Genomic DNA, 27,842 nt, shown 5'->3' with positions numbered 1-27,842 from the left:
GGTCTAAGTTTACATTGGCAGCAGGTTATGTGTCTGCTTTAGTATTTGCCTCCAAATGCATTGAAATTCCCTCCGTGTGTGTGTGTGTGTGTGTGTGTGTGTGTGTGTGTGTGTGTGTGTGTGTGTGTGTGTGTGTGTGTGTGTGTGTGTGTGTGTGTGTGTGTGTGTGTGTGTGTGTGTGTGTGTGTGTGTGTGTGTGTGTGTGTGTGTGTGTGTGTGTGTGTGTGTGTGTGTGTGTGTGTGTGTGTGTGTGTGTGTGTGTGTGTGTGTGTGTGTGTGTGTGTGTGTCTGAATTATTAAGAGTGGGGACAGAAGTGAAGTGCCTGTCGACTATAGGAATGTGTGTTATTTCCATTAAGAGCAGAGTGCTATTGTTCAAGTCCTCTATTCCCCCATCCAGGCGTTCAGAGCCCTGTACCAATTAATGTCATTGATTAGCTTTTTGTGCACGTGCACCTACCCAGGTGTTTCATATTTCGAGTACATATATAAATAAATACATAAATACAATTAATGCACAATTAATTGAAATTATATCGAAATCGCAACAAAGAGCTATTTCGAAATCGCAGTGCTATATTTGTTAAATGCGAAATATGTGAACACATCACCTTGTATTGTAATCCTTACCCATTACGGTGCTGTAGAGAAGCCCTTCTACAGACTTAATTAGAAAATCATTGTTTCGCACAGATCCGCATTTCAATATATGTATTTTAAGATTATGTGAATAATGTTAGAAAAATTGTTATTGCCTCTAATATCGCAAATCGTTTCGCAATAGCAGTATCAGTTTAAATAATCGTATATATAATAGTTATTATTTTTAACTCATGCAGCCCTTATAAATGACACTGAACTGCTCTATGAAAATAGAATAAGTGACGATAATACACCATCATCCCACAGATCACTACAGAAGTAAGACAATGATATTTTTAATATTTCTTTACACACTGGTGACACATAACCTTGCAGGAAAAGAATATTAAGGGTTTCTCAGATTTGTCCATCCCTGTTAGATGAGGCTCTGCCGTCTGAGCATAGCTGAAGATAATGGCTTGTGTTTCTGTTTACACACATTGTAATTTGCAGATAATCTCATTAGTACGGCATGGAATAACTTCCACTTCCACAGGCACAATGAGTGATGCTTCAAAATCCATCACAATAAACATAAAGCATTTGTTTCGCTTTGCCTCTGAGTATTTTTTTAATTTCCTTTCCTTAAGGTCATTTTTGTATTCTGTGATAATTTGTTTGTGTTTATACTTTCTAAAGGGCTTCAAAGTGTGACGTATGTGATTTAATAAGGCACACACTCCACAGTGTGCCGGAGTGAAAGGGCGACGGCCCAGTAGGGTACTAAGAGGAAGGCAGGAGGTCAGTGGGTAGCATGTTTGCATTAAGTACTCGTACATTGTGCCTGTTTTTTGTTTTGTTTTTCCATCGTGCGTTCCACAAAGATGCTATCATAGCTGTTTCTGGGGAAAACAATAGGAACAGGAAAGGAAACAATAATAGACATTTTCAGCTTTGTGAAAAAAAACATGATATTCAAAATGTTGCGAAATGTGTTGCGAAATTCAAAGGCAGCATACATTTCGAAATGGCCATTGAAAAGAATAGATGTAAAATAGATACAATTTCTCTCCAGGGGGCTCGAATTGTGGTGAAAATGCAAAGCCTCTCAGATCCGACATGAAATACATTGTTACTCCGTGTTTAATGACGTCACTGTTAATGACAGAGATGGGGAGAACAGAAGGAGAAAGCATGGAGGATAATAAGAGAGAAAACTGGGGCTGGACGTTTGTTCTGTATATTCACGACCAAAACTTGATTTCTCGAACTCTAAAAGGGCAGCTTCCAACAACGATTTTTATACAATGACAATGTACATGATACATTTTGTCAGTGACCTATCTCTGTCTACAGGTGTTTACATTGCTGAAAAATACAATATACCAGATATTTTATTTTCCACACCCACATACTGTTATTCCATAAGCATGCATTGTTAGACTGAAAAAGCATGCTTGTGTGTGACAGGGAAGATGCAAATACAGTAATCAAACAAATGTAAAGTTTACAAGAAGTGGAACGGTTACATCATACCTGCAAAATAAATATTGTGTCCTTGTATTGGAGGTGCAAAATTGCTGCGAGCAAATAAGATTAGACAAAAGGTGTGAAATAAGATTGGAAAAAGATAAAATATCTGCTTTTCCTGGTATGCACAGTTTAATGATGTTACAATTCAGGGAGGTGGTTATTGAATTTAGGCATTCATTTCGATCAATTACCACACAAACCAATTATTGCAAAGTCCTGTGAAGGACATTTTTAGTTGCATTACAGTCTGTTTATGTCCGATATCTGGTTTAATGTTCTTTTCTGTGATGGCGCATAGTGATGAGTGACAGTGCTGGATAGCATCCTTTACACGGATTCAATGAAAGGTGTGCACTTTAACCTTTTTGTAACAAACATAATGGGAAATCATTTTAATAAATTACAATAAATGACGCTGGTTCTGGCACAGTCAATTCCAGTTAGTCACCAAAACACACTCATATTAATTTAATCAATCAAATGGCATTTTCTGACTATTATGATAGGGTTTGCTTAAAATGCCATGTAGGCACTGAATGTGCTTTCTATTATTTAGTGAGAATGCTGATACAGCATCCCCAACTACTTGTTATGCTACGCACAAAATTCTTTATTATTATTCCGTCTGGTTATTTTGCTGCTCTTCTTCTCCCACATTCCACATCACAGAAACTCCGTTCAAACATCAAAACGTTCAGCTCGGTCGGGAATCGATTGCTATTACTTTTCTCATTCATAACTTTCATAATTCCCATAATTCATCAAATGTTTTACATTGAAGTCAATGGAGAAACTCTTCAGACTTGAAAAATCTTAATGCGACTTCAACTGCTAACTGCTCCTTCATACTTTCACTCAGAAACTTCATTCCAACTTTAAAATGTTACACATCTTTCTGACATTATTCATATTAAACAACTTTTAAATCAGATTCATACTTTTAGAAATATTAAACATTGTTCAGACCTTGGTAAAGGGGCCTTCTTCAGATTTTAACATTAGTGTGTATTGCGCAGCTCGTTAAAGCTAGAGTGTGTGATCTCAAAGCTAGAGTGGAGGACAGCTTGAAATTCGCCTTCATATAAATCCAAAATCCCAAAATTAAGCAAAAATAATAAAACAAACTGCCTTTTGCATGAAGTGACAAAAACTTTCAAAATGTCTCCATTAAACCCCATTCTAAGTTCAGCCTCATCTTTCCCCACCACAGCAGCCGCATACCTTTAGTTAATCTGCCAAAAAGGCCACATTATGAACCCGAAAGTACACAAAAAGCCCACTTCAAATGCTCAGAGTTCTTGAGATGCTTCACGTGTTGAAATTTCACCGACATCTGTTACGGTTCTTCAACAAAACGTTCACATGTAAGAGGTTTATCTTTCATTCAGAACAGTGCAAACGCTCTCCTCTCATTGATTACTGCACATCATCATGGAAACCTCTGATCTCTGGGCTCAAGCACAGATGTTATGGTAACGTCGTTAGCTCAAATATAAACACCTGTGTCATGGAACACGACGATGTCATAACTCCAACTGACATGCTCAGAGCAGTAGACTTCAGATAGTGGTTAACACAGCTCTACATCAAATCTGATGTTACGTAAAGTGGTGTTATATGGTAACACATCCCTCGCCCTAAAACAGCAGCAGACTTCAGATAATGGTTAATGGTCCTGCCCTCAACAGCTCTACGTCAATTATGGGGTGTCATCATATGCCGTTTCCATCAAAATGCATCCCTCGCCATAAAACACGATTTTGGTGTAACTCCAATGGACACGGTCCGATCGTCCGCCAAACTTCGCTTGTATATCACCGGCCCATGCCTCAACAGCTCTACGCCAAATCTGTGATCTCACCATAGGCTGTTTCCATGGAAACGCATACCTCACCAAAAAACACGATGTTGTCGTAACTGATATGAAAATGGTCAAAACACCACCAGACTTCAGATGACAGTTAATGGTCCAGCCCTCAATATGTCTATGTGCTATTAGTGAGTTTTCCTCAAAAGCTGTTGCCATGGCAACGCATCCCTTGCAATAAAACAGGATATTGCTATAACTCCTATGAAAATTGTCAAAAAGTGCTAAAACTTCACATGTGTGCTAACAGTCCAGCCATGAAGACATCTACGGGACAGTTTTGAGATTTCTTCAAATGCCGAAGCCATGGCAACACAATGCTCGCCATGAAACACGGTTTTCTCATAACTTCAGTGAAAATGCTCCAAACGGCCCAAAACTTCACAGGTTTGGTAACAATGCATCCATCAACACATCTAAGCATATTATGGGGTGTCATCAAATACCTTTGCCATGGCGACAGATCATTCACCATCAAGTTAGTTCAAAAGTTTGCAGTTCAAATATTCTGCTGATTTTCCAAGCCTTTTTACTTTATTTTCTTCTCTCATCAGACATTCAAGCCCCCAGTGTTCATATATCATTTCAATCTAAATTCTTCACTTTCTTCTTACACATTACATTTCAGCATAGCAATTTAGCGTCAACTTTTCAGCATAAAGCATTCCCACTAGCAATTTCTTCAGGAATTGCATTCTCAAGTCTATTCTCTATTCTCTATGATCTATTATGGTTTGTGGTGGAGAATTTCAATTGTATGACACTTTATATTTTACTCCACTTCATCTCAGAGGGAAATATTGATATTTTTCCAAACCTACAGTACATTCATTTCATACACTTTGCGGATGTACTGTAGGTTATTATCACAACAGATAAACCCACTCATACATTATTATTATTATTATTATTATTATTTAAGGTTAAGCTAGCCAATGAAAACGGTATAACATTAGATCAACCCTTCAACAACTGCAACATTAAAGTGATGAAAACAACAATTATAATCCAGTAAGGCAATATTATACTAGAATAGACTTTTCTGCATAATGGGTCTAAATTTCCCTTTAGAGCAATACAAGGTAACATTGTGTCACCTGGGTGCAATCGATGAGTCCTCCCGAAACTCATAAACACTTAAGAACAAAATTAGAAAACACGAGTATAAATCTTTCCTAATATTTAGCGGGTCCCCCGTCCATGAATACACGTTAAGTTTCTTTTGAAAGGGCTTATCAGAAATGTTTGCCTGTGTGTTGCCAGCTTTGTGTGGTTTGAAAAGGCTTTCATAAATAACTGAACCTGGAGCTACAACTTAAAGCACACAGTTGTGCATCAAGACCTCAGGTTTTGGGGATTAAAACTCACCTTTAAAATGTTGACATCTAAATGAAAAGTCACATTTTAAAGCCAAGTGTAGATTTTGATCTAAATATCATAAATGTTTGAGGCTCCTTAAACCACAAATCAAATTAATCTTTCTCACAGGATGTTAAAGGGATTGGGAGCATGACGCTCATACCAATGGTGTCCGTTCAATAGCAATTCAATATTAATGTATGTCTATAAAACTCTTGAGGTTGCCCTCTAAAAGGAAGATGTCAAGTACTCTGCTTTTACCCTGAGGAAGTTTTGTCTGTCTTAGTTTGACAGGGGTTGAGATTGTACAGTCCATATAGCTTGTTAAGTGTTTTATATACAAATGAATAAAGCAAAAGTGACTTACTATTTTTATAATTAGTAAGTCATTTGTTGGATTAATTAATTAAATCAGTTCCACAACCGATAGATATGCAAATGTCATTATACTTTGTTCAACTTATATGTGTATGCCAGATAGCAATGGCTCGTAATGATCAGCAGTATATACGTTTGGTCTTCAAAAGGCGATGGGGGGTGACTTGATAGGGTGATGCTGCAGGGCTGGAGAAAAAACTGATATCTGAAGAGTGCACACTGTTGTTTGAAGTGAGTCACTCAGCAGCTCAGTCGGGTCCTCTCCATGCCGCGGATAAAAGAAACTTTAATGTGCTTCTGCTCAGAGGAACCACATAATTTGATAGAAGCCCACACAGGGGTTTTACACTAATTACATGAAGACGGATGAGATCGACTGCATCTCATGAGTAAAGTAGCATTTATGCAAAAATTCCAGATACTAAAATCAATGGGTCAAATGACAATGTATGGTGTGAATGGATGGCTTGCAGTAAGAAAGACGTACAAAATTATCTGCAAATTATTTGCAGAGCTCTGCATCGTCTTAAAGGAGAGTGAATGATGCACTTACATTTGTCAGGTTGTAACCCAGACATTATCTAGACATTATCCGGTGGAGCTGTATGTAAAAATACAAATGTTTGCATCAGTCTTAACACTAGAACCGCCAGAGGTCGCTGTATACCTAAAACCGCCAACGGGTAAAATGTACCCGCTATTGATTTGCAAGGTACAAGGTTCTTTTATTTATCATACAGAACAGTGAGTTTTGATCGCACAGGGATGAAAGTTATACCAATATAATCTGTGGACTCTCAGCTTTTCATATGATATAGTTTGTGCAGATAGCATGAAGTATAAAATATCTCTACAAGTGCTGATTTAAACGCTTGGTGTTAGACTTGTGTTTTGTTTAGGTACAAATCTCTCAATCTCTCTATCTATCTATAACTATCTATCGATCCATCTGCAATGTTCTGTTCTATGGACATATTGTCCACATAAACAGACGACGCGGACTACTTCTCTCATTCCGAGTGTCCATCTTTATTCAACTGGCACGTAACCTGCACACATGCATTACATCCTCAAAGTGAGCTCAGTCATCCAAGATCTTGTATTCTCCAAGATGTTACACTATCTATAACTATCTATCTATCTATCTCTTTCTCTATCTATCTATCTATCAATATATCTATCTATCTATCTCTCTCTCTCTCTCTATCTATCTCTCTATCTAAGGAACCGTAGTAGACAAAAGGCGTTGCTATAGCAACACGTCATGTTTACGCTGCATTTTCTATGAGGTAAATATTACCCGCTGGCGGATATGGGTATAAATGGCAATTTATTTGGCGATTTTTTAAATCTGACTTCCTATTGACAATTTTTAACAACAGAGGATGCTACATAACACACTTTCAGGAAAAGTCACGGACTGGGAGACTTTAATATGTTATTGAAAAAAAGTTACATACAATAAAAAAACAACTGCGGGTAAAATTTACCCGTTGGCGGTTCTAGTGTTAACGGACAATAAACGGATCCCTCAATTTTTGCTACTGAGAAATATCTGATTGGTCCATGTGTGAATAGATCTGCTCCTTCTCTGGAGTTTTTACAGTGAGTCACTGTGCGTGTTAATGATGTTCCTAGGCGTTGGTGCAAAACCTTGAGAAAATAAACATCTGTTGGTGAAGGAGTTATTCTAATGAAAACACCAAGAAAAATGTTTTACTGGTGGACAACCGGATTTATGAATTCATGCCAGAAAGGGCCCATACTGAAATCGGCAGACAACTTCAACGCACAGCAAAACTCAGAGTTAGGACCAAATTACAAGCCAACTCTGTGATGGCTGGAAGAGTCTTGGTGATATCGTCCCTCCTGAATGAGCTATCCATGAACACAGGATTTCCAGTCACTGGAGATGCTTGTGCCTCAAACAATATCCTGCTGGTACTACATGTGAAAAGGAAACTTTGTATGATGTGCTGACTTGAAACTCTGGGCTTCCTATGATAAAAAGGCGTAAAGCCTTAGGGTGTCAGCAACATGATGTAAATTAAACATCAATGACATTAAAGGATATACCCAGCCTTACCCTAATATTGACGTCTAGATCAACGCTCTGAAAGTTGTTGCAACTGTCAAGCGAACTTTAGCACAGGAACTTAAATACTATTCTTTTACCGGAGTCGCAAGAAAGGATCCTGAAAATGATGTATTTAAGTGGCCGAAAAAAGGTTTTTAGTCGTGAGGAATTCAGCCTTCTCTCAAGGTGGTTCCACATCATTCAGTGTATTCTGAATCAATAGCTCTCTGTTATCAGTATGTCAGTATTCCTACAGCAGCGGTTAAGTGGATTAAAATTGGATGCAGCAGACTATCGACTCCTGAGCTCTCGAGTGGATGCCTTGTGTCAAAGTAGTTTGTTATAGGAACGGAGGATATGATGGAGATAAGATTACAATGCTACTTATCTCTTGCTACTGCTATACATGTTTGTGAAGTTTGAACATAAACATCAGAAAAGCAGCTTTATTAGTGTTTTTTGTGTTTTGATTAGGTTTTTTTTATCATTGATGTCTTTCATGTTTATATTTATAATGTGTTGTGCATTGGAATTACCGCTCTAGAGTGGAAAGCTACATTATCTGCATAACAAGCTGCCAACAGAGACACTCCAACTCAATTAACAGCTAATAAACCCGCTCAGCTGTTTGATGCAGTCGGCCCTCTGCTCCGTCATTTAGTGAGAGATCTCCTACCAGAGCGGGAACATACAAGTGCCTTTTTACGTCAAGTGGGCTGAGGGTGTTTAAGTAGCTGAGCAGCAGGGAGGTTCCTCCACTTCAAGCAAGAATAGCATTATAATTATGATACAATATTGGTTTGGGAAATGTGAAATGGGAATAAGGATCACATCTTTCTCATACTGTATGGAAATCATGTCAATGCACCACAACGATCAATGATGATATTTTAATGTCAACTCTTGCCCATATGTAGTTGTTTGCCTGAGTCTAGATGATAATCATACAGAGAAGAAAACTACTGCTAATTCTTTTTGCAAATCTTTGCTTTTCATTTTACCCTTTTAGGAACTGTTTTCAGAGACGAATCGGAAGACATCAGCATTACAAATAAAGCAAAAGTGAAGTAAGACAAATATGTGGTATGTGCTCCCAGTGATGTATGCATTCACTTTGGGGTTGCCATTTTATTCAGATAACTGCATTTGCCTAACTTCGTATTCATATTATAAGAAGAGACGTTTCGTTTTAAGCTACAGGGCGAAACTTTTGTCTCCCTCCTGTGGCAGTGAGAGTACCCTACAGCAGTGGTTCCCAAACGGTGTGCCGCGGCACACTGGTGTGCCGTGAGGCAAGTCCAGGTGTACCGTGGGATTTTGTGACAAACATACGTTATTATTGCAATATACAACTACACAAAAATAACTATTTTTTTATTTACTATATCAGTACTTTGTATGCACACATTTCATAATACAGAGGCAAACTCTATACCTAAAAACGATTATTTAAAAAATAATCCTCACAGAACCCCGTATTCCGCTGTTAACGCAGTTGCGCAGGTGGGATTTATAAGACTGTGACACATCAAAGGCTGAAGGACAATATTAAAACTGAGAAACAAGCAAGCGGGAAAATGGAGCGCTTTCTTGTGCGGAGCAAACCAGCAACCACCAGTGTAGAGACTGCCGACAACCCACCACCGAAAGAGAAGAGGAAAAAAACTGTCAGCAGACAGTACCATGACAGTTATCTGTCTTATGGCTTCATTTGGACCGGGGATGTGAACAATCCTCAGCCCGAGTGCGTCGTCTGTCGGGAGAAGTTAGCTAATGCTAACATGGTTCCAAGCAAGCTGAAGAGGCACTTGGAAACCAAACATCCCGCCCATGTTCACAGTAACTTGGACTACTTCAGAAGAGCGCGGGATCTGAACCAGAGGCAGCAAGGACGTTTGTTGGATTCTGTGAAAGTGTCTGATAAGGCAATGGAGGCGAGTTACATGCTAGCGGAGCTCATTGCAAAGCAGAAGAAGCCTCACACAATAGCGGAGACACTCATCCTCCCTGCTTGCAAAATACTTGCAGGTGTCATGCTGGGTCCAGATGCCGCAAATGAGCTATCGAAAGTGCCGTCGTCTGATAATACGATCAAAAGAAGAATCGACGACATGTCCGAAGACATTGAGGAACATTTGGCAGAGAAACTGCAGGCGAGCGGCAGATTTTCCCTCCAAATAGATGAATCTACGGACATCAGTGGGGCTGCCCAACTTCTGGCAAACGTCAGATATGTTGATGCTGACTCCATCAAAGAGACATTTTTATTCTGCAAAGAAATGGAAAGCCACACCACGGGAGAGGAAATATTCAGGGTAACTAATGACTATTTTAAAGAGAACAGTCTGACCTGGAATATGTGCGTCGGTCTTTGCACAGATGGTGCGGCGAGCATGACGGGGAGAGTGAAAGGATTCATTGCTAAGGTGAGGGCACAAAACCCACATATCGTGACAAACCACTGCATTCTGCACCGAGAGGCATTGGTTGCCAAAACCATGCCCCCGGAGTTGAATGAGGTGCTGAATCAGGCCGTGCAGATGGTGAATTACATAAAATCAAGGCCCCTGAAATCTCGCCTCTTCTCCCAGCTGTGCGCCGAGATGGGAGCCGACCACCAAAGCCTGATCCTGCACACAGAGGTACGTTGGCTGTCACGGGGGAAAGTCCTATCCCGTCTTTATGAGCTTCGGGAACAGCTTTTGGAGTTTTCAGGTGAAAACGCTGTCCCACATAAAGACAAGCTCGCGGATGAGAGGTGGTGCGCCAGGCTGGCTTACCTCGCAGACATATTTGGGCATCTGAACGAGTTAAACGCCAAGCTTCAGGGAAGGAATGAAAACATTTTATCGTCCACAGATAAGATTCGGGGGTTTATGGGCAAACTTCTCCTGTGGCAGGAGGCTTTGGAGCAGGGCTCCATGGACATGTTCCCGCTGACATCAGCTGCGCCGCAGGCAGCTAAGGAGCGCGCTGTGTATGCGGAACACCTTCAGACCTTAAAAGAGAGGTTTGAGCAGTATTTTCCACGTGTGGCTGACATCGAGGACTATGACTGGATCCAAGACCCATTCCACCAGGAATCCTCCACAGAGAAGCTCTCCATGAAAGAGAGAGAGGAGTGCGCAGAGCTCCGTGTGGACCGCACACTGAAACTCAAATTCAGTGAGCTCCCACTGGATCAGTTTTGGTTGGCTTCTGCATCGGAGTACCCAAGCATCTCCCACCACGCGATTGAGCAACTACTTCATTTTCCCACTACCTACCTGTGTGAGCTGGCGTTCTCTACTCTGACTTATATGAAGAACAACAGCAGGTCACGGCTGTCTGTTGAACAGGACTTGCGAGTTGCCCTCTCTTCAGTGCCACCGAGGATTAAAAAAATCTGCGCGCCCCGACAGGCACATGTATCCCATTAATCTGTAAATAGGCAAATTTAAAAATAGCACATGTTTCAATGCTGATTGGTGAAATGTTATATTCATAATTTGTAGTTCAGGACCATGTTTCCTTGCATTGACAGTTCTCTGTGCTGAGTTTCTGCTGAGTTTGCGTTGCCTCATTTTTAATTTTGTGACCTGTCTGGTTTAAATGAGTGTGTTGCTGCCTTGATGAAGCCTAATTTGCTAAAGTTTAATAAATTATATAATATATATATTATATATATATATATAATATATATATATATTTATATTTATAAATTAATTTAAAAAAAAATTCGTTAATAAATATTTCATGAGTAATATAGTTGTCTTTGTCACATTTTATTTGCCATTAGTAAATAAGTATGCACATTTACAGATATTTTACATGATATGAGTGATAACACGTGTTATAAGGGCTATTTTAGGGTAGGTGTGCCTTGAGATTTTTACTTGTCCTTTGGTGTGCCTTGGGCCCAAAAAGTTTGGGAACCACTGCCCTACAGTATGTACATATAATGGCAAACCATGTTAATATCAAACCTTTGAAAATGTAGGTATTTAAATTGTAAAAGAAGAAACAACAGAAGTTCAAATAGCACGAAAATTAGGCCCCGTCCCCATGAGGACGAAAACTGTCGTTTGCGTTACTGTTTAGTGTCATATAGACCGTTCGGCCACACGATCGGCGACCGAATATGACAGTAAACTGCAGAAACGATAACGGGTCCCAAGATGGATAGAACGGCATACGCAACGCTCTGGGGGGTCCAACGGCTCCGTGCGCGCCCTATACGATCATTTTCTGATAATAATGACGCAATAGCCCCGTCTCTCCCCACCTCTGCTGCTCACCCCCGCGTCAAAGTAAACTGCACACTGAATTCAGATGATTTATCTTTCTCTCGATATGGACATAAACGCGAGTGAAGTCTAATCTGACAGGACGGAGACACGCAGCTCTGCTCACCTGCAGCTCCTCCCGCTGTGATGCAGCGGTGAACGGAGCAAAGCACACACTTCAAGTCAGATCATCACCCTTAGCTATTTTAATTACCTCTCAAACTACCTAAACTAGTTATAAATATGTTTATTTTTACTGTCGGGTCACTCATTACTGGATCAGCTGCTGCATGGGACAGACACTGACGCTGTCAGAAGAGAGGGAGGAAAAGGAGAGGCTTCGTGTATTTTATTATTATATTGTAATGTTCACAGATGGAGTCGGAAACAGGCTTCTAGTTATTAGGCTTTAATAACTCTTATTTTCTTTGACAATCACAGGTACAGATATCACTTGCAGGTTCAACCTCACACACTTTCTTAAGCTCTCACACATACCCATATATATAACAGTGTCTACGTCACAACTTCCCTGCCCTCCCCCGTCTGCTCCCCCAACCACAGGACCGCACCTAGACCAGCATCACTGTGCAGCTCTGTGATTGGCAGAGAGACGGGGGATACCTGAGTGACACCCTCAGCATCCTATCAGAGTCGTTACAATATTATATAGAGTCGTTATTCATTTGTTTTAAAGCTCAAAAATAGCAAAGAAGATCTTTGACTGGCACTTTTATAATTTTGTCCGGAAGATTAAAACTTTAATACACGTTGACTGGCGAAAAACTGCCCGGTTCCCTCGGCCCCCACCGCGGAGAATAAACAGAAGGGCAACCATGACAACCATGCTTCTTCGCTGCTTTTGTGGAGGAAGTTACAGCGCCACGTACAGGCTCCTGCATATCTACTGCAGCTTCTCCAGCGGTTGGAGCTAAACGGAGCTGTCTCGTGTGGACAGACACTTGGCTTGTTTGAGACAAGCGAGACTTGCGCAGACCTGCCCAAGTTCGATCAACGTCTTGCTCGTGCGTTGCATGATGGTTAGTTATTTTGTCCGACTTGCTCTGGAGGCTCGCTCACATGAGACGTTGAAATCTCGCGGGACAAAGACGCCCGCAGCCTTGAGAGCGAGGCGCGGCGAGGCGGCGCAGTTCCTCGGTTATGGCTAGAAAGGATCCGTCTTGTGTAAAACTCTCGCGAGAGTTTGGCTGAATGTCACGTGGCTGAATGTTTACGTTTGGAAGGCAGCCTTTCAGTTACGATCGTTAACATCAGTTGGCCACAGCAAATGATGGTGAGAAGCTAAACTATCTATTAACTATGTCAATGACAGGGAGTGTGATTATTGAAATAGGGTGTGAGCGGTCGTGTTGGTGCTCAAAGAAGAATGACAACACTGTAGATCACCAACACTATGATTTATTTTTTATTCACAGGCAAGTCAACGTTGTCGCAGTAAAAGTCCCAAGATAGCTCCTGGTGCAATAAAATGTTCCCTTGCAGTGTTTTACTATTAAATCTGATGTTTCTCTATTAATATTGCTGCTGCATTAATGTGTATGTTGCATCATGTTACTGCTGAAGATGTGTTTCCGAGCCGCTCCGATTACAACGAGAGTTACAACGAGAACGTGACGTCATATTTACACTAGACGGATCCTTTCTAGCCATAACCCAGTTCCTCTCCTCGGGCTGCGGAAGCGAAATGCTTGATGGGAAACGACTCGCTGGTATCTCGAGCTGAGCGCTCATTGGTGGTTTTTACCCCGTGCTGCTGATGAAACTCTCCAATTGGCTCGGCAAAAGTTTGTTGTTGTTTGGTGTCAGTTTTACGTCGCCACTTCCATTCGCATTTTCCATCATTGTTCCACAATGTTTATCATCATGAAATTAATATCTATATATGTTATACTATACTTGCACTGCTTACCGTTTTCATACTTTATATATCTTAGCATATTCATACACACTGTTCATACTGCTCACAGGCTGCTGTGTATATTCATACCCCTCACTGTTTATTCATCATTCAATTCATTCTATATTTTATTCTGTAGATTGTGTACATTACTTTTCACTTTACTGCTTGTTGCACTCCTGGTTGGAAGCTAAGCTGCATTTTGTTGTCTCAGTACCTGTAATACGTGCAATAACAATAAAGTTGAATCTAATCTTGAGCAGGAACAAATGTATTTATTTAGTACATATCTGACATGAACGATTAAACATATTTGTGCATTCTTTATGAATGCAAACCGAGTCAAGTCGACACCGGAGGTGGCGGTATGCACCTTAAAGTTGTTTGCAATCCGCCAAAAAACCGAGAGAAGAAGAAGAAGGCGAAGAAGTAGAAGAAGAAGAAGAAGAATCCGACTCGGAGCTGTCCGACTTCAGGCAAGCTTTTTGAGACCTCCCCCGGCTGCGATCGGCTATTCTCGTCTACTTTCGAGGCGAGCCGCAAAGCGTCTCAAACAAGCCTACTATCCGGTGAACATTGCGTGTGGACGGAAGCTTTTTTGCGATTGCGTTTGCGTTAATCCTATGCGTTTAGCCGTATGCGTCCTCGTGGGGCCGGGGCCTTAGAAAGGATTTCTTCGCAGATAAATGTTAAAGACTATTACCCCTGAAACCAAACATCATACACTTGTGTTATTTATTTTTCATTCAAAGAGCAGTCTGATGCCCAGTTTCAGACAGGTTCAGTTGATTTAAAATGGGAATACTCACCGAGATGATGGCTGCTAAAGTCTCTATGGCCCCGGTGCTCAGGGTGATGTAGGGGATAATGTTGTCGGCAAAGCCTGCGTCCCGAAGGATCCCATTGGTGTAGTACCAGATCTATGAAAATTCATATATAGTTAAATATATATACAAATCTATTTGTTTTAAAGATTTTGAATAAGCTGAAGAACTGATCCTGTGACGATGCTTTCATTGCAAAATGTCTCAGCTGTCACCTTCAGAATCAGTTTCATTGCTGCACAATAAGCTTCTGCAACAGCAAAGAGTCTCTTTCTGACTATAGTATTTACTGGAGTCATTTGACAGGTCTGATGATCAAAATAAAGACCTCCAAAGTGATATAAATTAAATGCCTGGCTTCATGGAAGGAAAGTGTATGCAAATGAAGTCTTGCCCATATCTATGATAATAGAGAAGGAGCTTTGGGATTTCTAGCTTTTCGTATTACAGTATTACCAAGAGGACCGTCAACCTATCATATTGGAATATTTGATAATGAAAAAATGGAGCTGAAATTTATTCTGAACATGGTTTTGGAACAAGCTTACGTATACCATTTGCATGAATTTTAAATATGTCAGTCAAGGATCAAGAGTCTTATTTAAAAAATGTAAGTTTCAAAAAGACCGGCTTTGGTTGCATCCTTCCTGCTCGTCGATCCTTATGTAATTATTGATCATTTCATAGGAACAGATAACATAAACATAGACAGACTGCAAACAGAAGTTTCATTTCAGCATCGGTATATTTGGCAGATGGTAGTTTGCAACAGTCCCTAGATGGGCTTTAAGGAAAGTAGGAGATAAGAAAAGTTAGATGAAAAAAGTTTGAGAAGACAATACATAAACACCTCAGGCGAAGGATGGCTCCACATCTCTTCCCTCAACAAGGTGTATGACTGAGAGACCTAAAGTGACCTGCATGCCCACAGGTACTTAAACAGAGGCGTGCTGGGCACATTTGGAAAGATACAATCTATTTTAGAAAAAAAACGACTTACATTATTTTAACGCATAGCCTTATTGAGTAAAAAAAAAAAAACCTATTTCTTTTTTTTTCTTTTTAAAGAGTCAACAATTACTGGGTCACACCTGTGCACTGCAATTTGCTGCTACACCTGATCCACTGACAAGCGGTCATTTTGTCACTAAAAGGACTCTGATAGGACAGAACAGAAATCAGTTCTTCATGCCCAAACAGATTTAAAATGTTTACTTTGAGGTGTGACCGAGCATCTTTAAGAAAGTCTAACTGTAGCATGTTTGTCACGTAAATGTTTTAAAAGAAGGTTGTCTATTTTTCTGAACTGAATTTTGCAATATTGATTCTTATATAATGCTTAAAACATTTTCAAATGATCAAAAATAAATAGCAAAGACATTTCTGATTTTCAAAAATACAATAGAGTAATAATGCATTCTAAAGAACAGGATTTCATTGACTCTCGGAGTAAAGTGAGATAATGACAGGGGTCTCACAGCGTTCAGGCCGCAGAGCTGATAGCAGGCCATGCTGACGATGATGGTGATGAGCTGCCAGCGAACAGCCTGGCTCCGCAGCAGCTGCAGCACAGAGGCGGTGTGCACGTTGTCCTGCGCACGAGACTCCGCATGGACCTCCTCCAGCTCCCGAGACACGTCTTTCTTCCCCAACAACCTCTGGAAAGCTGACACAGAAACACACACAGTGTTCAAATCATCCAAAGATAAAAGCAAACATCATTCTGAGATCAAAGAGGATGAGTATTTATCCAAAGGAAATTAAGACCTTTCCTTGTAAATGGATCAATTTAGTTAAAAACTGAACGCTAAATAAGACTAAATTCAAATCAGAAGTTCTGTATTACACTTGTCTTATTGAGTGAGTATAAGACGCTGCATATTTGTGATGTGTATTCTGTGACTTGTGTTCCTTAATCTGGCCTCCATAAAGTGGGTAATTTGGGTAATGCAAGCCCTCGGTTGCCAGGTGACAGGCTGCGTGATCGGTGCGGATATTACATTTCCCAGCTGAATCGTTACTGGAGGGGCAGAATTTCTGCGCAAAACAGAATCAGCCAACTTAGTTATTGTAATGCATGGCTTTGTTTATGCTTTCAAAGTGTAGCCCTGTGACAATGCTAATTAGTTTGTGGTTTAAATAATTTCAGTTTTTAATCTCACCTTTTAATGTTTTCACAGTAAAAAAAGGGAAATATGTCAATTAGCTACTTTTTACTCAAGGTTGTAAGTGGAGTTACTGACCTGGGGTGGCACTAAGAAAATACATAATGAGTGGATCCAAGTAGTGATTTTTTGTAATGAGGGATTGCCTTTCCAATTGGGATTGCATTCAACACATAAATTAGGCCTCAGGAATACATATAATACATGTTGATGAGAACAATTAAAATAAACACAACTCATTGCTACTGTAGTTAGGAAACTTCACAGGAGTCCACCAATTGCAGTCAAGAGGGATTTGTGACAAACCCTAAGGCTGCATTGTGGTCCCGCCATGTCGTCAATTTAAATGCTTCCTCTCAGATACATAATTCATCATCACTATATTACCTTTTATTGCAGCCCTCTCTCTATCTGCTAGCCACAGTAATTGAAAGAAGTGAATGTTCAAATATGCTCTATTGTTCTCGGCTGAATCCAGGTTGTCCTCAAGAGACATTAATATCCTTTATATCAGCAATCATTATCATCTATAATTCAAAGCCATTTCTATGATGAAGCAACTTATTTTATTAAACGCATGGCGTGCACTTTGCTCTGCGTCGGCCGATCAGCTTGCAGCCCCCTCACTATGAGTGGGACCCTTTACAAAAAACGCTGTTTGTTTTTCTGGTTCGTTAATGGTGGAACGACCGAGTGATATCGGGACAGCAGAAAGCCTAAACATCTTCCGTCGCAGACTGAAACCCAACCGTTTTGCCTGCATCTTGGCCAATAAAAGAAAAATAAATCATACTCTTTTATGTACGTAGCACTTTAAAGGTTTGGCTTTAATTGCAATAGCACTTCAACTGGTTTGGACTATAGATCGCTAAATGTACCGGCAGGATTCTTGCTTTTGAGTTTGTTTTTTCTTGGTTCAATGCACTGATTGTAAGTCGCTTTGGATAAAAGCGTCAGCTGAATTAAATGTTATGTTACGTAATGAAAATTATAAACGTTACAAAATTGTCATTAATTATGTTTTTCTAACAGTCAAAAGGCGCACAAAAAACAGAAATACATCGATATTCAATATTTGTATGTGCATAGCTGAACGGGTTTCTAGCAATCATTTTCAACTTCATCAGTTGAAGGTTGTTTGAACTTGAAGGTCATGGACTGGAGGCAATATGTGGGTCTAAAGCAACCTCTTTACTCACTTTAATCCCTTTAACTACCCCTTGGGTTATGGGAATTCAAGGTGGGTACAGGCTAAGGACACGACCTAGAATAGCAAATCCATATACAGTACACCGAGCAGGACTAAAAGCAGATCATTAGGATGTGGTGGAGAGGGGCGAACAGTGTGAACAGGAACCACCAAGGGGGCAGGAAGACATGTCCGGGTCTCCAGGGTGGCATGAAGGATGTGTGTGTCTGCGGTTGCAAACACAGCTGTTCGTGGTGCAGTGCACAAGGCAGGAATTCGATATTGTATGTCTTGGAGAAAAAACGTCAAGCCAAAAGCCATTATGCTTCACCATAATGTACCTATAATTGATATTCAACAGATGTTATGTACAATCTGCACCCAGGGGAAGGACTGAAACAATACTAAAGAGTTGCATTGTGTCACATACTCTTACAGAGGTGCCCAGTACGTCGACCGCGGTCGACCGCAATGCTGGTAGATCGCGAGTCATTCATAAATTAAAAAAAATCCAGCTCCGTTAAAATAGACAAAACAGGTTTTGATCCCTCCTCCCTTGGCCTCCCTGCCACTTAATTCAGGAGTTGACTTGATTGACAGAAAAAGCGACCTATTGCTTTCCAGTCTGTTAACCCAGAATGCAAAGCGATACAAAATCAGTCAAGTGCCGGGAGAGACAAACAACAAAATGAGTGCGGGAACGAGCAAAAAGCTAAAGACATACCACTTCCACACAGAATGGGAGGGAGAATCTTTTTTTGTGATGTCACATTCAAAGGTTATTTGCCTTATTTGTAAAGCAAGCGTCGCTCTGCCAAAGAAAGGTAACGTGGAGAGGCATTATCGGAGTGTTCACAAGGCATATGACAGCGACTTCCCTCCGAGTAGCGAGTTGAGAAAGAGAAAGGTCATGTATTATTGCTACACAAACATTATCTCTTAGTCTTAGTGTCGCCAACTCGTTTCTAACATGCAAAAAGACAAACAAATGCGTCTATGGTCGGTGTATTCTCTATCTTTCCAATCCAGAAGAGATCTCTCTCTCCCCCGTCTGTTTACAAGGGGGCGGGGCAGTTTACACACACGGATCTGCTACATGCAGCAACACACGGAGGAGATGGTGGAGAGAAGCGCTCCAAGGTGTGGTTACATGTTACCCGTCTTGAGGTGGACAATGCTCGTCACCAAAAGTGTTTAGCATGTAAGGGCGGTAACACGAGCAATTTGTCTAAACATTTAGCAAAAGTGCACCACATTCAGACGGACGAATGCACCGGGTTCGACTGTCTTTCTAGTAGCTCTGTAGCCCCATCCACGAGTAACGTTTCCACGTCAGGTGTTATGTATGCTAGCAGCAACACACGGAGTTAACTACATTATACAAACATGGGTTAATGATTAGAGGTAACTGAGTTATTTATTTTGTTTCCAGTTCTGTCATCAGATTATTTGATAAGATTTGTTAAAACATTGTTGTTTCTTTTGATGTGAAATATTATTTATTTAATTCAAATAAAAAGCAATGTTAATTTTGTTCACAATTTGTTAAGTTAATTTAATAATATATGTATTTTTGAATCAAGTATTCATCTTTATTGTCTTCATTGTTAGTTTCCACATGCCTAAAACAACCTCAAACTAAATCTAAAAGTTGATGGCTAAATAAGAGCGTTTGAGAAATTAAGCAAGGCACACAGTAGTAGTCCGAATAGTCGATTAATCGTTTCATTAATCTATAGATTAATCGATAATCAAATTAGTCGTTTGTTGCAGCCCTATTGTAGTTATCCCATGTAAAAATAAAACGTGTTATTCAGCAACCCTTGCAATTTGGGATTTTATTTTTGGTTGGTAGACCTCGGTTAGCTGGTCATTTCAAAAGTAGCTCACCAGCCAAAAAAGTGTGGGCACCCCTGCTCTAACACATAAGTCCTCAAAAGTGTTGAGTTCAGAGAAACCAGGACTCATCTTTGTAACCATGTTTTACTTACAAATATTTAGAGTTCATTTCTGTCTTGGGCAGCATCCATAAAAACAACCGTCTTACCATTTTTCAGTTGTGAAAATGATAAGTATCTAAAAAACCCTATTTTAAAAAACAACTACAGTGATGTAAAAAGGTACATCTTCATTTTAAATAAAGACAATGTATTTTATCTCATGTAAAAAAAATAAGGCAACGAGAAAAAGTGTATTCAGTTGAGTGCAGATCCCACCATGCTGAAAATAACCTTCTGTCTCCAGAATACATTTCCCACCATGACATCTTACCTCAATGTAATTATCGCCGGGATGAGTATATGGAAATTAGTGTTCAATTGGTTCTCCCTGCTGATAGAAACTATGGAAACCTGCTCCAATCCAGGATCATACTGTGCTGTCAGCTGTTTGACATGATATTGTGTCAATGGTGTGTTTGTAGAGACATGTTTTGTTGGCAATTATTGTACATAGGGTTTTGCGTACCATGAGCGGTACAAATGCAAATGAAATGAAATATTGATGTTTGGAGATGGGACGTGTGACAGTGCCTTCGTCCCCACGGATGGAAGTCTCTTTTCATTGTCCCTGCAGGAGGAGAGTTGGGCTCCACTCCCTATCATTGGTGTGGTGATCACTAGCAGCGTGCACACCAGTCTGACTGATAGACCTTTTGAAAAATGACAACATTGCTCTGGCATAAAACTAACATTGACACAGATGTTAAATATTTAAAGAGTTTCTGAACGGGATTGAAAATAGGGTTGATCTGGAGGCATTTTTGGTTGAATTCTTTCAAGGCTGCTCTATATTTCTTTGTATTATTGTCAACATTTCCCATAAGAAGACCAAAACAGAAATGCACAGTCCGTATATACAGCAGTGTCCCTACTCTGGTTCTCAGCCCCAAGCCCATTAGACCATACTGATGCTGCCAATCGTAGTGTAAAAATGTATATATACTCTACATCACTTTTTTCATAAGTTTGAAGCTATTTTACCAAAGCAACTGGGAAGTATAGTTTGTGGTAGATGTTAGTCTAACTGGAGGAAGCATTGCATTTGTTAAGCAGAGAGATCCTTTTCAGCTGCAGATTTGTTCACATTGTTTGCACTTTAGTGAGTTGTTAAGGGCACCCGGATGGACTTATTGGGATTGACTCGAAAATAAACTGATAGGGTTATTGATAATTACCATTGTCATTGTAAAAACCAATCAGCGGTATTATGTTGTGGCTTAGTGAAGAGCTTTGGTAAGAACATTTTATTGATTTGTCTGAAAACAGAAAGACACAAAAGGACATTGCTGGATTCAATCCCACACTTTGCAGTAGATCAAAGACCGGTGACGGCGGCCCCTGAAACATCAGAGAGCAGAAAAAAAGACAACAAACAAGCTCAAGGTATAATCTGTGATTGAATTGGTGCTTTGAGAAGGTGAGGCCTCATGTTGTATCTTTTAGTTTAGTCTCAACTCTGTAAAAGGTAGATGTTCAATGGTAAAAATCATAAACGAGAGAAACAGAATACTGAATACAGTGAAGTCGAGGATCCTAAAGTTAAGTGCAGTTCAGCAATTCCACTGACGGCCTTTAGCTTACAAAATGTTCCGATTGTTTTTTCCTATAATTGGAGCGGAGGGTAAATACAGATATACAACATGACAAGAGACGGGATGGGGCTCGAGAGAACACGCTGTTCCTCTCCGACAGTGTGTGATAATAGGACACTACATGGCCGCCCTTACAAGTATGCTGACAACAATTCCCCAACCGCAGCACTGTAACACAAGATAAAGCCTCGATCTGTCGCGCTGTTCAGACTCAGGCAAAATGTTCTTTTGCCAGATACTCATCTTTACCTCAAGGACCTTTTCAGACTGCCAGTCACCATCACCTTGGAAATTGTTAACAGAAACTTTTGTTACGGTTGTAAACTTAACAAGTGCTTGATTCTCAAAGTTCTCTTATTGCTCACTTCACCTTTTGTTTGTTGTGTAGGTTCAAAAGAGAAGTAGCACATTTCCTGATTGCAATTTGTTGAACAGACTCACGGTTGGAATTATTTATTTGGTGAGAGCAACCAGTTACAAAGACAGATGGCAAATCGAGAGTGGGCTAAAAATTGCTCCATCAAGAGAAGTGAAAGCACCGTCCTTGAATTTAAAGTTTAAATAAAAGGAATCAAGTTTTGTGATAAGCTGCATCGCTCTCTAACTATTTATCTGCCATTTTGCCGGTCATTTGTACTGCCAAATTGGCAAATTTAGATGCAATAAAGGATTTGAGAGTCTACGTCTACCCTCTTTAAACTGATATCTCATTATGAATTCAAGTGAATAAAAAAAAAAGCTAGCAAACAGCAAAAAACCTGTCAGACAAAACAGATCAAAGTATTTTCTGAAATGCCTTTTTTTTTAACGACCTTGTTGATACATGCCGTTTGAAACATGCCTTTACCCCATGCTGTTCCTTCCTGTCATCATGCCTGGAAGATAGGACAAATTATTATGTTTAAAAACTTCCCTTTTTTCGTTGAAGTTTTCTTTCCTCAATTTCTGGTTATGATAGCTTCAGTTTACAGTATTTAAGATTTAAAGTATTTAGCTACAGTATTCAACATAATTAGTCATATTTGTGTGGCATATGAATTATGGTATAAGAAAATTAAGTATTGTTAAATATCAACATATTTCCCTTATGTAGTTTCACAACATTTAAAAATGATTAAATCAATTCTATAAAAAGTGACGTGTGTGGTAGCAACATTTCAACAGCTGTAATTTTGGGAACATTGCAATTGTGAACGGCTAATGGCTAAAGTTGGCATAATTTAAATGATGCAACTTCCCAAAAAAAAAACTAAAAATTCAGATCTAGTTCACCTTAGATATTTTAATCATTTGTAAGTTCAAAGGTCCACTGGTAAACCCACTCTGATAAGTGTTCATTTATGATTCTGGCTGATTAGACCTCCTCTCTGGACTGTGTAGGCATACTAATTCAGTTTCTCATATTTGATGCACAGCTTGAAAAAGGAAAGATTAAGCCTTTATCACACTTATTGGTACATGGGTTCTAGTGACCTTGCATAAATGTCAGCATTAATATACCTTCAACCTGAGCGGAGGTCTAATCAGTCAAACCTGTTTGGGTGTGCAAAGCCTTTAATTGTCTAAAAATAGAGCATTCTACAATACTGCAATGCTTCAAAGCATAAGGTATATGATTAAACTGTGATGACCTCCATCTCAAAGTCAGCAAAATAAAGGAGCTGATTGTGGATTACAGGAAGCAGCAGAGAGATCAATGGGACTACGGTGGAGAGAGGGAGACAACGTCTCTTCTTCCTCCGCAGGCTGAGGAGGTTCAACATGGACTCCAGGATACTCTGCAACTTCCAACGTGCACCATAGAGAGTATCCTGACTGGCTTCATCACGGCCTGGTACGGCAGCTGCACCGCCCTCAACCGTAAGACTTTACAGAGGGTGGTGAAAACTGCACAGAAAATCACCAGGACGGAGCTGCCATCCATGGAGGACCTTTACTCCAAGCGGCTCAGGAAGAAAGACAACAGGATTATAAAAGACCCCCATCACCCCAGCCACAAACTGCAATGTCTGCTGCCGTCTGGCAGGCGTTACCGCAGCATCAAGCCAAAAACCATTTGATACGGCCCTTGAGGTAATTTATAAACACACGCAAAAAAGAATTTATTTTTAAGAAATCTAGACCGCAAAATAATTAAACAAGCGAGTTCCTGTTTTTCCTGGCCAACTTCAGGGTCCATCACGTGGTATATGTCTCGTCTGACTGGGGTGTAGTTCTGACGGAGAGCACCAGAACGCGGCTCCGGCACTTCAGATTAGGAGCCGTACACATGCCGCAGTTTCTGCGTCGCTGTGTCTTTAGTTGAAAGCCCAGTGGCGATCTGTTCATCTGTCATACTGATCATACAGTCAATAACTTTGTTGTTATTAGCATCTGGTTAGCTAGCTATGCTAATGAATATAAGAAGCTTTTTCTACAACCAGTGAGGTAAAGGCACATCTTTATATGATCATTATAGTTATAAAAAAATAAGAGAATAAAGTAAACAGGTATAAAATACTATATGACAGTAAAAAAAAAGTTGTTAATAAACAAGAATACAGTTTGAAAGGGGAGTGATTTGTAAAATATTCATAAAGAAAAATAAATCTGCTTCCAGTTCTGTTTCATATGGGTGTTGAGAGATGTATCCATAGATCTCCTAATGTTGCTCTCAAAGTGCACCAGATTGATGCTTTTAACTTCAACATTTAAAAACAAGTCTTCCCCGGGGGGGGAATGCCCCCGGACCCCCCTAGAGGAGGTTAGGTCCCCCCCACTTAAATCATGTTAACATGGATAGGAAACTAAATTGCACACATCTTGTGTCCATATCTTTCTGTTTTGGTGGTCATGCCACAACCGTGCACGTGCATGCATGCGCGAGTCATGGTAAGATATCTGGATTAAGAGGTTGCTTTTTCTTTGCAGAGCATGAAAGAAAGGCAAAATGAATGGGCTGTGATTTTAGAATTTTTAAGCAGAGGTCAATCATTTGTACGGCCCTCGGAGGATGTTGAAACAATTGAAATGGCCCTTGAGAGGAAAAAGGTTCCCAACCCCTGCTTTAGAACAATGGTGTTGTCCTTTGAAACTTAAGAAACCAAATTGATTACTTGTATATGCCACGAAGATAGCAGCTTATCTTCCTAACATTATCACTTTTGAGGGCAGATCTGATTAGTTTTAAATCAGATGTAATAAGATATTTTATTTCCTTTAAAATTATTGTTTAAATGTTGATGCCTTTCATAACTTGACTATGGTGATATGTTGCACATGTAAGCCTCGGGGTACGTTGTGCCATAGTGCTCTGAACTTTGTGCCAGGTTGCACATCTCCATCTCACCAATGCCCCCTTTATTTGATCTTATGTGATCAGTTGTGACCTTGTGTCTCAATAACTGATACATATGTTTATTTAGGTTTAGCATTACGAGTAACACAAGCAACCAAATATTCACAAAGCCCCCATATGTAATGTGTGGGAATAAACATCAAAGTAGTCAAACCAGATCAAAGTCATATCTGACATCACATTTGTCTTCATGCTTCTTAAACACATGCAGTTTGAGCTCTGCCCCCTGCTGTGCCGTCTCATGATATTTTTAACATTCTACAAACTCCCATGATATTTACTCCCATGAAGTGTCTGAAGTTTGAAAGTGTTGGTTTGTCAAGATCCGGCATATAGATTTCATGTAACTACATTATTTCACAGAAGTACATTGCATTAAATGTAATGTGATAAAACATGTAGAACCGATTGATCCTTTAGTATCTGCTCATGAAAGCTACAGGGCAATGTCTAATATGAACAGGAATATGGATTTAAATGTGATTTACCACAAGAAAGACTTAACCCTTATCCTTTAGGGCAGGGGTGCCCACACTTTTTTGGCTGGTGAGCTACTTTTGAAATGAGCAGCTAACCGAGGTCTACCAACCAAAAATAAAATCCCAAATTGCAAGGGTTGCTGAATAACACGTTTTATTTTTACATGGGATAACTACAATAGGGCTGCAACAAACGACTAATTTGATTATCGATTAATCTATAGATTAATGAAACGATTAATCGACTATTCGGACTACTACTGTGTGCCTTGCGCAATTTCTCAAACGCTCTTATTTAGCCATCAACTTTTAGATTTAGTTTGAGGTTGTTTTAGGCATGTGGAAACTAACAATGAAGACAATAAAGATGAATACTTGATTCAAAAATACATATATTATTAAATTAACTTAACAAATTGTGAACAAAATTAACATTGCTTTTTATTTGAATTAAATAAATAATATTTCACATCAAAAGAAACAACAATGTTTTAACAAATCTTATTAAATAATCTGATGACAGAACTGGAAACAGAATAGCTGAAATTTTAACAAAATAAATAACTCAGTTACCTCTAATCATTAACCCATGTTTGTATAATGTAGTTAACTCCGTGTGTTGCTGCTAGCATACATAACACCTGACGTGGAAACGTTACTCGTGGATGGGGCTACAGAGCTACTAGAAAGACAGTCGAACCCGGTGCATTCCTCCGTCTGAATGTGGTGCACTTTTGCTAAATGTTTAGACAAATTGCTCGTGTTACCGCCCTTACATGCTAAACACTTTTGGTGACGAGCATTGTCCACCTCAAGACGGGTAACATGTAACCACACCTTGGAGCGCTTCTCTCCACCATCTCCTCCGTGTGTTGCTGCATGGAGCAGATGCGTGTGTGTAAACTGCCCCGCCCCCTTGCAAACAGACGGGGGAGAGAGAGATCTCTTCTGGATTGGAAAGATAGAAAATACACCGACCATAGACGCATTTGTTTGTCTTTTTGCATGTTAGAAACGAGTTGGCGACACTAAGACTAAGAGATAATGTTTGTGTAGCAATAATACATGACCTTTCTCTTTCTCAACTCGCTACTCGGAGGGAAGTCGCTGTCATATGCCTTGTGAACACTCCGATAATGCCTCTCCACGTTACCTTTCTTTGGCAGAGCGACGCTTGCTTTACAAATAAGGCAAATAACCTTTGAATGTGACATCACAAAAAAAGATTCTCCCTCCCATTCTGTGTGGAAGTGGTATGTCTTTAGCTTTTTGCTCGTTCCCGCACTCATTTTGTTGTTTGTCTCTCCCGGCACTTGACTGATTTTGTATCGCTTTGCATTCTGGGTTAACAGACTGGAAAGCAATAGGTCGCTTTTTCTGTCAATCAAGTCAACTCCTGAATTAAGTGGCAGGGAGGCCAAGGGAGGAGGGATCAAAACCTGTTTTGTCTATTTTAACGGAGCTGGATTTTTTTTAATTTATGAATGACTCGCGATCTACCAGCATTGCCCCCGCGGTCGACCGGTCGACCGCGGTCGACGTACTGGGCACCTCTGCTTTAGGGGTTTGCACAGCGAAACAATTTTTTGAAAACCGAGCAAAAACAATTGTGAAATACTGTTAAAGCCATAAGTCCCAGAAATGGGAAATGAGGCGGTGGTCCTTGTAAACAACTCTATCAATCTCCTGCAGATATACAGTACTATAGTCATTTGTGCAATTGTGCCTTGACTTCTCTTTCCCTCTAGAATCATGTTTTAAGCGTGAGAAGAGTGTGGATGTGTTTGGTATATAGACCAGATTAAAACCTTTACAAGAACAATGTATTTGAATCCTTGTGTGGCAGCATTTACGCATTCTGCAGATAGGAAGAGAGGGAGGGCACATCTGTTTCTGTACACATGCAATACAGTACCTCGCTCTGCTCCGGCTTCATCCCTCCTCTCTATCAGCAGGTAGCGAGGACTCTCGGGCAGGAAGGGCATCACACACAGCTGCAGAACTGCCGGCAATGCGAGGAAGGTAAACAGGTAGTTCCATCTAGTTTCCTGCAGTAAAAAAAAAAATCAACAAAAGAACTACATCAAAGCTTCAATCTTTTAATGTATGCCATACTATACAAAGACTTGAGATAAAACTAATCTGTGGAAAAAGTGAATGCAGATGAAACTCTTGTTAAGAATGTATGCAAGCAGTCATTATTATAAGGTTAAATGCATCATTTCAATGAGTTACCATCTCAGTCGGAAAAATGCTTAGGCTTAAGGCAATCCTCTA

The 27,842-nt window shown here is 40.0% G+C and overlaps 1 protein-coding gene across 4 annotated transcripts in view; it reads right to left on the bottom strand.

Moving 5' to 3' along the window:
• slc2a9l2 (solute carrier family 2 member 9, like 2) overlaps nt 1-27,842 on the bottom strand; it is a 147,897-nt gene that overhangs the window by 82,590 nt on the left and 37,465 nt on the right. For all 4 annotated transcript variants that reach the window (XM_079682204.1, XM_079682205.1, XM_079682207.1 and 1 more), the window contains 3 exons: nt 27,481-27,613; nt 16,282-16,469; nt 14,789-14,899 (listed from right to left, as the gene is read on the bottom strand). In XM_079682204.1, coding sequence (XP_079538330.1) covers nt 14,789-14,899; nt 16,282-16,469; nt 27,481-27,613 — 432 coding nt within the window. The remainder of the gene's footprint in view (nt 1-14,788; nt 14,900-16,281; nt 16,470-27,480; nt 27,614-27,842) is intronic.

The sequence above is a fragment of the Notothenia rossii genome (genome assembly GCF_949606895.1).
Source record: "Notothenia rossii genome assembly, chromosome: 5".
NCBI classification, from domain to species: domain Eukaryota; kingdom Metazoa; phylum Chordata; class Actinopteri; order Perciformes; family Nototheniidae; genus Notothenia; species Notothenia rossii.
Note: the sequence above shows the minus strand (reverse complement) of the source record. Positions and strands in the feature narration are given on the sequence as shown.